At 35.8% G+C, this 12,678-nt stretch overlaps 1 protein-coding gene across 8 annotated transcripts in view; it reads left to right on the top strand.

The window, feature by feature from the left end:
* Positions 1-12,678, top strand: part of RPS6KA3 (ribosomal protein S6 kinase A3) — a 109,612-nt gene that overhangs the window by 76,364 nt on the left and 20,570 nt on the right. For all 8 annotated transcript variants that reach the window (XM_058535560.1, XM_058535559.1, XM_058535558.1 and 5 more), the window contains 7 exons: positions 171-208; positions 417-559; positions 742-812; positions 9,480-9,568; positions 10,013-10,077; positions 10,155-10,257; positions 12,179-12,303. In XM_058535560.1, coding sequence (XP_058391543.1) covers positions 171-208; positions 417-559; positions 742-812; positions 9,480-9,568; positions 10,013-10,077; positions 10,155-10,257; positions 12,179-12,303 — 634 coding nt within the window. The remainder of the gene's footprint in view (positions 1-170; positions 209-416; positions 560-741; positions 813-9,479; positions 9,569-10,012; positions 10,078-10,154; positions 10,258-12,178; positions 12,304-12,678) is intronic.

Genomic DNA, 12,678 nt, shown 5'->3' with positions numbered 1-12,678 from the left:
TTCAAAAAATAATTTTTCTCCTCTTTTACCTTTGCCGCCTTATTCGCATTCTAAAACAGTTTTTTAGAACGAATGTGGTGATCTGATGCTTAACAAAGTAATTTCAGTTTTAACTTCTATAAATCTCTACTTAGTGTTTGAAAAGATTCTCTGACTTTGTTTTCTTTCAGCATACTTCTTGATGAGGAAGGTCACATCAAGTTAACAGGTAAAAATCCTCATTTTATTAAAATAATCTCTCCTGTGCTGTATAATTTCCTTTAAGGTTGATCATGGTACAAATATTGAGTAACACACTGTGTTAAAAACTTGGATTAGTATTTTTTAATAATTAATGTAAATATTGGAACTCAAAGTTTAAATTTTGTGTACAAATTATTGTAGGATATTTATGAATTCGATATTTATTTTGGCAGATTTTGGCCTAAGTAAAGAGTCTATTGACCATGAAAAGAAGGCATATTCTTTTTGTGGAACTGTGGAATATATGGCTCCAGAAGTAGTTAATCGTCGAGGTCATACTCAGAGTGCGGACTGGTGGTCTTTTGGTGTGTTAATGGTAAGGTTTGGGGTGTTTTTTGAGAAGTTCAGTAATGAATATAGGAGAAATATAAATCACTCATTTTATTATATAGCAGTTTTAGAAGATTTGGTTGTAATTAAAATGATGCTTTTTTACCTTCTGGCCTTGAGATTTTATACTTACTGACTAATACCTCTGATTGTTTTGCCTTTTTGTAGTTTGAGATGCTCACTGGTACACTACCTTTCCAAGGAAAAGATCGAAAAGAAACAATGACTATGATTCTTAAGTAAGTAGTCCCTAGTGGATATGTTTTGTTGAGATTTTTTTAAAAATCTTCAAACTAAAAAATGAGATTTTAGAGTGTTGGCTATAGTATAAGAAGCAGCTAAGAAAATCATCGATATGACATCAATATTATGTGGTTTAAATATGAACAAACCCCATAGATTTAGAGTATTCATACTATCTTCGTGTTAATTGAAAGCTTTACCTTTGAGATTTGAAATATGACAAGGATGCCCATTATTCTACTTCTGTTCACATTTTTCTGGAGCTACTAGCAAGTACAGTAAGGCAAGCAAAAGAAGTAAAGTTTAAGGTTTAAAAAGAAGAAATAAAATTGTCATTATTTAATAACATGATTGTGTCCATAGAAAATCCATATCTTCTTATAAATTCTTGGAATTAATAAGAGTTTAGCAAAGTTGCTGGATAAAACGTCAATAAATAAAATCTATTTCATGTGTATATACTAGCAACAGAAAATGGAATTTTTAAAAAAGATACTCTTTAGTATAAAAGATATCAAATGCCTAGGGATAAACCTAGCAAAAGTTGTTCAAGAACTCTATGCAGAAAACTAGAAAATTTTATTTAAAGAAATTTAAAAAGATCAAAATAACCTGGGAGGTTGTAGTGTATTCACGTTATGACAAACCCAGTTTTGTAAAGATGTGGGTTCTATAGATCAACATTATCCGACAGAATATAATGTGAGCAACATACATAATTTTAAACTTTTTAGTAGCAACATTAAAAAAGTAAAAAAAAAGGGGCCGGCCCGGTGGCGCAAGCGGTTAAGTGCGCGTGCTCCGCTGCGGCGGCCCAGGGTTCGCTGGTTCGGGTCCCGGGCGTGCACCGACGCGCTGCTTGGCAAGCCATGCTGTGGCGGCGTCCCATATAAAGTGGAGGAAGATGGGCACGGATGTTAGCCCAGGGCCGTCTTCCTCAGCAAAAAAAAAAAAAAAAAGAGGAGGATTGGCAGATGTTAGCACAGGGCTGATCTCCTCCCAAAAAAAAAAAAAAAGTAAAAAAAAAAGTAAAATTAATGGTAATATATTTTATTTAACCCACTATATCCAAAATCTTATCATTTCAACATGTGATCAACACTAAAAAATGATTAATGAAATATACATTATTTTTTTCATACTGGAAAGTCAGTGTGCATTTTAAACTTACAATTTTGGCTAGCCACATTTCAAGTGCTCAGTGGCTATATGTGGCTAGTGGCTGTCATAAGGGACAGTGTAACTATAGTTTCAATGCAAATCAAATTTAAATCCTAACAAGTTTTTTGTGTAGAACTTGATAAACTGACTCTAATATGATAATACAAAGGACCAAGAATAGCTGAAACACTCCTGAAGAAGATCAAAATAGGAAGACTTGTTTTACCCAGTATCACTTGAAACAAGTATAGACAATAGACTTGTGCAATGGAATAGAGAGCCCAATAACAGACCTATACATATGTGGACACTTGATGTACAACCATTGGAAATTGCAAAGCAGTAGGGAAAGAACAGCCTTTTTTAATCATGCTGGAAAACTTGGTATTCACATAGAAAAAGATAAAACAATCTCTACCTCACACCATACCCAAAAATCATTTCCAAGTATATTACAAATATATATATATACATATTTTACATATATATATGTAAAAAGGCAAAAAAGAGTCTAGAAGAGAATATAGGAGAATATTTTCATGACCTTGGGGTAGGAAAAGTAGTCTTTGGACACAAAAAGCACTAGCCATAAGGAAAAGGTTGATAAATTATTACTACATTAAAATTAATAACTTATTCTCGTCAAAAGATTCCATGAAGAGAGACTAGAAGAAGAAATTTGCAGCACATGTAACCAACAAAGGGCTTGTATCCAGAATATATCAAGAACTCCAGTCAATAAGAAAAAAGACAGCCTAATAGAAACATGGGTAGGAGACATAGGAACTTCACAAAAGAGGATATTCAATGGCCAGTAAACTTATAAAAAGATGCTCAATCTCATTAATCAGAAAATACAAATTAAAACCACAATGAGCTACAACTGCATACCCACCAGAATGGCTAAGAGTAAAAAGACTGGCAGTACAAGCTGCTGACGGGATGTGGAGCAATGGCAACTTTCATACATAGCTGGAGGGAATATACATACTCATATAACCACTTTGTAAAGCAGTTTTGGGTGTTATCTTTTGAAGTCAAATATATGTATACCCTCATCCATTAATCCCACTCCTAGGCACACACCCAGTTTATGTGCATCAAGGTACTTGCACATCAAGAAACAAATACAAAGATTTTCATAGCAGCATTATTTATAATAACCAAAAAGTGGAAACTGTATCACTAATATTAGAATGGATTAATAAATTATTGTATATTCATACAATGAATGAATACAGCAGGAGTTGACAAACTATCTGTGAATATTTTAAGCTTTGCAGGCCACACACAGTCTCTGTCACATATTCTTATTGTTTATTGTTTGTTTCCAGCACTTAAATGTAAAAACCATTCTTAGCTCAAAAACCATACAAAAACAGGCTGAGGCCTTTGGCCCATGGGTGTAGTGTGCCATACAGCAAAGAAGATGAACAAACCACAGTTATATGCAACAGCTTGGGTAAATCTCACAAGAATGTTGAGCAAAGGCAGTTCAGACACAAAAGAATGAATACTATCTGATTCTATTTATCAAGTTTTAAAAGCAGACAAACTAGAGCATAGTTTTTAGGGTCCATATTTAGATGGCAAAAGCCTGAGGCAAAATAAGGAAAGTGGTTCCATTGGATGAGGGGTTCTGGCAATGTTATATTTCTTGGCCAGATGACTGTTCACTTTGTGGTAAATCATTGAGCCACGTACTTTGGTTTTGGGGGGCTTGTTTGTTTTTTTTTTTACACTTCATGTTATTCTTCACAATAAAAAAGGTTAAAAAATATTTGCTGTATAAATGAATGTTCACTGAACTTTAATCATTCCATCTACTCTGGCCCCTTCCTTTCAGCTAACAAACACACACACACTCGAGTGTTGGAAAAACCAAACCCTGTCTTTGACCTGGGCTTCCTTCTAAGCTTCTGCACCATCTTCCTGCATCCTTTCAACACAAACTCTCTTTAAAGAGTAGTCTCTGTTTTCTGTTACCATTTTTTGGCTGCTTTTATTCCACAGCTTGTTTGTTGTTCCTTCCCACCACTCTACTGAAACTTGTCTCACTATGGTCATCAGTGATCTCCTGGTTGCTTAAACCAATGTTGGAAAGGTAACTCTGTCCATCTGTTGACAGCAGTGTGAGCAAGAGCAACAGGATCTTCTGTGGTCTCACAGACCTTGCATTCTAGTGTGGGAGGCAAGGAATTAATATTTAAACAAATAACTATGCTAATTTCAGATAGTAATAGGAGCAATAAGGATAATAAACCAGTGTGAGGGAAGGGGCCGGGACAGGAGGCATTTTAGATGGGGCAGTTAAAGAGGGTCTCTCTGAAGAGTATTTGACACTGTTGGCCACTCCCTCACTGCTTAGTTGTTCCTACTCTTATCTGCTTCTGCCTCTGTCACCATTCCTCTTTTGGTCTCTTTTGCTTGACGATTCCTTTTCTGCCTGCTTTTTTTTAATTAGGAAAATTTTCAAACGTAAATTCGCAAAAAATAGAATACAGTGAACACACATATACCAGTCACCCAGATTCAACAGTCATCAAGATTTTGCCACATTTGCTTCATCTATTCCTTTTTTCTTTTCTTTCTTCTTTACTGAAGTATTTTAAGCATTCCAAGCATGTCATTTCTTACCTACTTCAGTTTGCATCGCTAAAAAGTGTGGGTGTTCTCTTACATAACCACATCTAACAAAACTAGTAATAATGCTTAGTAATAAAACTAGTAATAATACCAATCCTTAACCAGATTTTTCAGATTTTCTCCAAAACTGTGTCTTTACAGTCCCAAATCAAGTCTGCACATTTCATTTGGTTGTATTTTTTAAGTTTCTATTCGTCTAGAACAGTCTACTCCTGTTTTTCCCCTTCCATTTACTTGTAGAAACCAAGTCAGTTGTATAGAATTTCCCTTTCTGAATTTATCTCGTCAAAAAATGAGACCACTGGGGCGGCCCAGTGGCATAGTGGTTAAGTTCACGTGCTCTGCTTCGGCGGTCCGGGGTTCGCACGTTCAGATCACAGGCACGGACCTGCACACCACTCATCAAGCCATGCAGTGGTGGCATCCTACACATAAAAAATAGAGAAAGATGGGCACAGATGTTAGCTCAGGGCCAATCTTCTTCACAAAAAAAAAAAAGAGAGAGAGACAGAGACCACCTCTCAATATCTGAAACAAAAAGCCTAAAGCTGATTCTGTTGCTTCCTATAGTGAGAGAGAGTGATGCTAGTTCAGTAGAGTCTCTCCAAGCAGAGTAGACTACTATTCTTTTTTTTTTTATTGAGGTCATATTGGTTTATAACATTGTGTAATTTCAGGTGTACATCATTATATGTCAGTTTCTGTATAGACTGCATCATGCTCCCCAACAATAGTCTAGTTTTTATCCGTCACCATACATATGTGCCCTTTTACCCCTTTTGCCCACCCCCCAACTTCCTTCCCCTCTAGTAACCACTAATCTGTTCTCTTTATCCATGTGTTTATCTTCCACATATGAGTGAAATCATACGGTGTTTGTCTTTCTCTGTCTGGCTTATTTCGCTTAACATAATACCCTCAAGGTCCGTCCATGTTGTTGCAAATGGCACGATGTTGTCTTTTTTATGGCTGAGCAGTATTCCGTTGTATATATATACCACATCTTTATCCATTCATCTGTTGTTGGGCACTTGGGTTGCTTCCACATCTTGGCTATTGTGAATAATGCTGCAATGAACACAGGGGTGCATAAATCTCTTTGTATTGTTGATTTCATGTTCTTTGGATAAATGCTCAGTAGTGGAATAGCTGGATCATATAGTATTTCTATTTTTAATTTTTTGAGAAATCTCTATACTGTTTTCCATAGTGGCTGCACCAGTTTGCATTCCCACCAGCAGTGTGTGAGGGTTCCCTTTTCTCCACATCCTCTCCAACACTTGTTATTTTTTGTCTCGTTAATTATAGCCAGTCTGACAGGCATAAGGTGATATCTCATTGTAGTTTTGATTTGCATTTCCCTAACAATTAGTGATGTTGAACATCTTTTCATGTGCCTGTTGTCCATCCGTGTATATCTTCTTGGGAAAAATGTCTGTTCATATCCTCTGCCCATTTTTTGATCGAGTTGTTTGTTTTTTTGTTGTTGAGTTGTATGAGTTCTTTGTATATTTTGGAGATTAACCCCTTGTTGCATATATGATTTGCAGATATTTTCTCCCAGTTGGTGGGTTGTCTTTTCGTTTTGTTCATGATTTCCTTTGCCTCGCAGAAGCTTTTTAGTCTGATGTATAGACTACTGTTCTTATCTAGAGTTTTGGAGAAGGGTGAAGTTCAAGAATTGGCAGATTTTCAAGGCCATAAGTGGGTTGACATCATCTGTAAGAGTGTGGTTACTTGGGTGGGACTGTTGTTGATCAGTTGGCACTCAGGTGTGGTTATTGGGGTTAGTCCATTCTTGTTTGGCTAATTTTCACAGATGAAGAGCAGTTACTGATTGATTGGCTTGCATAAAAACTATGTTCACCTAGGCAAGTTGTCTTTGATCAATTGAATGGATTTAAAACCACCCAAATGGATTTAAAACTAGTTCTGGTGGCTCTCTTGTTACCGTGGTTATATAACAATTAATCTTTTTGTAGGAATGTGGACATATTTTTATTCTCCTTGTGATGTTGTTTAACTTGTTCCTTTATCCCATTTTTGGTTAAGCTTTTTTGGCAAGATTTTCATAGCTTGTGCTGTTGTACACTATTGCATCACATCAGGCATTAGGAGGCTTACAACACCTGGTTGCCCCCCTTTAAGTGATGAGTTCCCATGGTTACGGGCGATCCCGCCATTGAAAAGTTCCCTGTAAGGCTTTCCTCTAATGGTTTCATCTATTGATAATCATTACTTGAAACAATTATTTTATTAGGGATTCAAAAATGGTAATTTTCTATTACTATTATTCCTTCTTCACTTATTAGCTGGTATTTTCCGAAACAATGAACTATCCCTCCTCAATTTGAGCTATTTAGTTACCTTGAAATAAGGCTCAGACAAAAAAAAGTAGAATAAACGTTTAATTCTTTTCTTAATTATTTCCAGTTGTCAGTTACTTCCAGTGGGGTTGGTGTCCAATGAGTTGGGTTTTTATGTTTTGACTTTTTTTTTTTTTTTACTATAATGAACTTGTGGGATTTAATAATCAGTGTGATTCAGCAAATTGCATTCATTATTTCTAATGCCCAAATTGTTCTTGTTCTGACCACCTTTTAAATATTCTTGTTCCCTAGGGTTCCACCTCTGATATGCTTTTCTTCTCCTCTGTGCTCACTTTCCTGGCTGACCTCGGTCTTTCCTATAACTACTCTCAACATTTTAATTATTCCCAAATCACTGTTTCTTACCTTAACTTACCAAACACCAGACCTATATTTCCATTTACTCATCTGCATGGCTCTCCCAAAACATGTAACATACATGACTTAACATTTTTAAACTAAATTTATCTCTATTTGCTGTTCCTTTCCTCTTCTTGTATTCCCAATTAGCAGCATTCCATGCACCCTATTTCCCAAGCCAGAAACCTGGAAAATCATTCTTGATTTCTTCTTCTCTCTTGCATATGCAAATATTCACCAAATTTGCTCTCAGAAATGTGTCCCAGCCTTTCCTCTGCATTGCACTGCTTACAGTTCTCAGACTGTGGTGATCTCCTACCCACACTATTGGGCCAAGCTCCTAAGTGGAATGCCTACTACCTACCACTGCTTCCTACTCTCGATCATTCTATACTACTCTTAGAGTTACCTTCTTGAAAATAAATCTGATCGTGTTAGTCCCCTTGTTTAAAGACTTCTGCTGTATCCCTGTTACCTAACATGGCAGTGTTTCCCCAGATTTCTTCAACAGAACCCTAATTCTAGCAGATGTTCATAGGTATTCTCTGAAAAAGAGGTGCTGGAAACAAATGTTTAGAAAAATACTGATTTCTTTACTCTAGATTTCTCAGCCTTTTATATGCAATATATTTTGTTCTATGTCTCTAATGGCGAGACATGTTAAATTAGATAACGGCTACTGTTCCCTTAGCACTCTTTCCACATGTCCTTCTGAATTTGTCTCTTAACGTACTAAGGTTATCTATATCCGTCTTCCCCACTGACCGTGGGGGGCTATCTTTATCTCTGTATCCGCAGCACTAAGCAGTGTCTAGCACATAGTAGCTCAGTAACAACTCACTGAATAAAAAAATGGATCTATTTCTGAAATAGAAATTTCTCTGCTAGCTGTTTTCCCCAGCTCTGTTATTATTTTCATACTTACAGGGTCATTGGTTTCCTTAATTTGTAGGTTGGGAAAAAGAATAAAATTATATATTAGAGCTAAAACAGATCTTCAAGCTCATCCAGGCCAGTGGTTTTTCAGACTGTGTGCCACAGGCTCTTAGATCTTCCACAGACCCCTTTCCCACCACCTCCTCTTCCCTGCAGGGCTATTAAAGGGAATGAGAGGGAAAATAGACATATGAAGCACATGTTCTTTTAGCAGTTTTAAATGTTGAATTTCTTAAATTCCTTTTGAAAAAGGGTTCTAAGACTACAGTTTGGGAGCCATTGATCTAATGTCCAATCCCCTCGCTTATGAAGAAGTGGTGACAGGCCCAAGGGGATTGTCTTCTCCCAAGTCACAAAGTTCTTAGTAACAGAACCAGAACTAAGACTCATATGATCTTACTCTCACGGTAGTGCTTTTTGCAAAATTCTGAGAAAATGAAAAAGTTTATTAGAAGATTATGAACTAAAATCCCATTATGTGTTCACACAAAAACCTATACACAAATGTTCATAGCACCTTTATTCGTAATAGCCCAAAACTAGACACAGTCCAGATATCCTTCAACAGGTAAATGGATAAACAAACTGTGGTACATCCATGCCATGGAATACTGCTTAGCAACAAAAGGAATGAACTATTGGTACAACAACTTGGATGAATCTCAAGGGAATTATGTTGAGTGAAAAAAGGTTACATACTGTGTGATTCCATTTACATACATTCTTAAAATGACAAAATTATAGAAATGGAGACTAGATTAGTGGTTGCCAGAGATTAGGAATCAGGGAGTGAGGGAGGTGGGTGTGGTTATAAAGGGGAACATGAGGGATCCTGGTGGATGAACTGTTCAGTATCTTTACTGTGGTTGTGGATACAGAACCTACACATGTGATAAAATGGCATAGAACTAAATACACACAGACACACAAATAAGTGCAATTAAAACTGGAGACATCTGAATGAGATCAGTGACTGTATCGATGTCAATGCTCTGGTAGTGATAGTGTACTGTAGTTTTGTAAGATGTTACCATTGGGGAAAACTGGGTATAGGGTACCCAGGATCTCTCTGTATTATTTCTTACAAGTGAGTGTGAATCCACAATTATCCTAAAATAAAAAGTTTAATTTAAAAATAAAATACAGATACCTCCAAAAAATAAAATGTTATTATGTGGATTTATTATTTAGAGCCAAACTTGGGATGCCGCAGTTTTTGAGTCCTGAAGCCCAGAGTCTTTTACGAATGCTTTTCAAACGAAATCCTGCAAACAGATTAGGTAAAATTTTTAATTAATTTGTTTCTTTTCTGTGTTTGTTGGTGTTTGTGTTTTGGGGGAAGGTGGATATTTTTATTGTGAAATTATAGAATATTAGCACAAATATTAAAATTGAAGACTAGGGGTTGGCCCGGTGGTGCAGTGGTTAAGTGTGCACGTGCTCCGCTTCAGCGGCCCGAGGGTTCGCAGGTTCGGATCCCAGGTGCACGCCGACGCACCCCCTGTCAAGCCATGCTGTGGCGACATCCCATATAAAGTAGAGGAAGATGGGCACGGATGTTAGCCCAGGGCCAATCTTCCTCAGCAAAAAGAGGAGGATTGGCGACAGATGTTAGTTCAGGGCTGATCTTCCTCACAAAAAAAAAAAAAAGTGAAGACTAAATAATATATATTCCTCCTTGAAATAAAATTACCATTTAATCAAAACTAGTTAATTTTTGATAGGCGCAGGACCAGATGGAGTTGAAGAAATTAAAAGACATTCATTTTTCTCAACAATAGACTGGAATGTAAGTATAGAATGAAAACTTGCTTGAAATGTTTTTTATAATTAACATGTGTCTGAGTCTCTCTTTTTTTCCTCTAGAAACTGTACAGAAGAGAAATTCATCCACCTTTTAAACCTGCAACTGGCAGGCCTGAAGATACATTCTATTTTGATCCTGAGTTTACTGCAAAAACTCCCAAAGGTAAGGATAAAATGTGGAAACCCAAATATAAGATAATATATATTGTTTCTCTTGTTCGATCAGAAAATCTTTTCCGGTATAACTCTTTATGCTATCCTCATATCTCCCCTTCATACCATATCCCTACCACAATAACTGGATAATTAGTAAATCCTTCACAGCGTTTTATAGCAGTTAAGATCCTTGTTACATCGTTTAGCAAATTATGCTGTGCCTTAAACTTGGATACTATTTTATGTGGAAAAATTATTTGGTTGTGCATTTATTTACCGGTAACTACTTTTACGTCAAATATTCTTCAGTATAAATACTACTGTTTAAAACTCTAGTATTAGGTAGTATTCTGGACATACTTGTAAAGTTCAAGTCCCAAACATAATTTGAGCTTTATATGAGGTGTGATAACTTCAAAATGATTCATATCCTGTATCTTGCTTTATTCTAAAATTGTATAAACAGTGACAATTATAGAAAAGTAATCTTTGAAATGGTAACCTGTATTTTATGAATTAGTGTATGTATATACATAATGGTGTATTTTGCTCTCTAATACCGTCTCATTTAGGTGTACCGGGCCCCAGGTTTATCAGTTTATCATTGACAAGCAAGTAAATGGAAAGTGTGCTTGCATATATTTTCCATAGAGTACATCATTCAAAGTCCTCACAATCTGTTTTAAGCATTGATGGGTGTTTATCATTTTTATAAGACAACCTTAGAAATTTGGATTAATACATGGACAAAATCTTATCAAATATCTGGACAGTAATATGCATAGAATTGATGATATATGATAATGTTTTACTTTCCTTTCTCAATACAATTTGTCCTGATAGAGGAAAAATCTCAGAATAGAGCAGTTCTATGTTGCATTCTGCCCAGATAGGTTCTCTTAGCAGAAATCTTCAGTATAATACTGTCACATTGATTTAAAATTCACTAAACATTATACATTGCTGAGAATATAAAGCTGATGTTTAAAAAGAACTTTATGCAGAGTTGATGTTCAAGTAGGTTTGCCTGTTTGTTTTATACTTACCCTTAGCCTTTATAGTATGTTTATAAATATTAGCGTGTCTAATTGTGTTCATATTTATGAATAACACATTTATTATACTTTCATTGTTTATTTTTATAGTAAACATTAACTATATTGTAAAAATATTTTTCTATTTTTGTTAATGCCAACAGATTCCACTTAAGTAATTTGAATAACAATACATGTCATGTCATAAAATATATTTTAAGGACGACATACCATTGTCCTAGAAATTACTTTTGATCCTTAAATATACACATAAATATAATAATTTTTAACATGTAGTTTAGGTTTCCGGATTCTGACATGTATTGGGACCACTGGACTAAATTCCTTTCTCCTAAATTATCTGTAGATCAACCTTGTATCTCCCCTTAACCAGGAACCAAAGCATTGTTAGGTTATCATTTGGGGTTGCACTGTCAAATATGGTAGTCAGTAGCAACATGTGGCTATTTAAATTAATTAAAATTAAAAATTTTGTTTCTTGGTCACACTAAGCACATTTCAAATGCTCAGTAGCTGCATGTGGCTAGTGGCTACCATATTGGACAGCACAGATAAAGAAAATTTCCATCACTATAGGAAATTCTATGGGACAGTGCTAATTTAGAATAGCATTAATTCAGTAATTCATTGATTTATTATATTTTTCAATGAATTAGCTATTTTCTGGGCTCTGAGGGACTAGGATGTTAGAGTTGTGATGACAATAAGGCATCAAGACAGATCTGTTACAGTGCCTCATTGAGTTATCCTGGAAGCACTGGGTGCCTGAAAAGTAGAATTCCAGAATAAGTGAGAAAGATCATAATGTCAACAATTCTTCCCTTAATTACCTTTCAAAGTAATTACTTCTTAGTAATTCATTATTCTTTTCAGATTCACCTGGCATTCCACCTAGTGCTAATGCACATCAGCTTTTTCGAGGGTTTAGTTTTGTTGCTATTACCTCAGATGATGAAAGCCAAGCCATGCAGACAGTTGGTGTGCATTCAATTGTTCAGGTGAGTGAAAGTCTAAGTAATTTTAAATTTGAAATGTTGTTAAGATATAGTTCATTGTGTGAATAATTAAATTAGATTTGATCTGCTGACTTTAAGTAAGCAGCTTAAAATACATTTTATATCATTAACATTACTCTTAGAAATTTTTTCATATACCTTTGAAAAGGTTGCACACACCAGAATCCTGGATACCTATCTAACTTGAAAGTGGAATTCTAAGGGAGTTGAGATAAATATCAGCATCTTGTCTCTCCCCGCTCCTGTGCCTCAAAATGTTTGTTAGGCCTAGTTTATTTCATCCTCTGCCTCTGTCAGGTCAGCTATGATCAGCTGAGGTCTCTTGGTTCCCTAGTGCCTTAGAACAGGTGTCGGGGG

Source organism: Diceros bicornis, chromosome X (genome assembly GCF_020826845.1).
Source record: "Diceros bicornis minor isolate mBicDic1 chromosome X, mDicBic1.mat.cur, whole genome shotgun sequence".
NCBI lineage: Eukaryota > Metazoa > Chordata > Mammalia > Perissodactyla > Rhinocerotidae > Diceros > Diceros bicornis.
The sequence above is the reverse complement of the archived record's forward strand: the minus strand, read 5'-3'. Positions and strand labels throughout refer to the sequence as shown.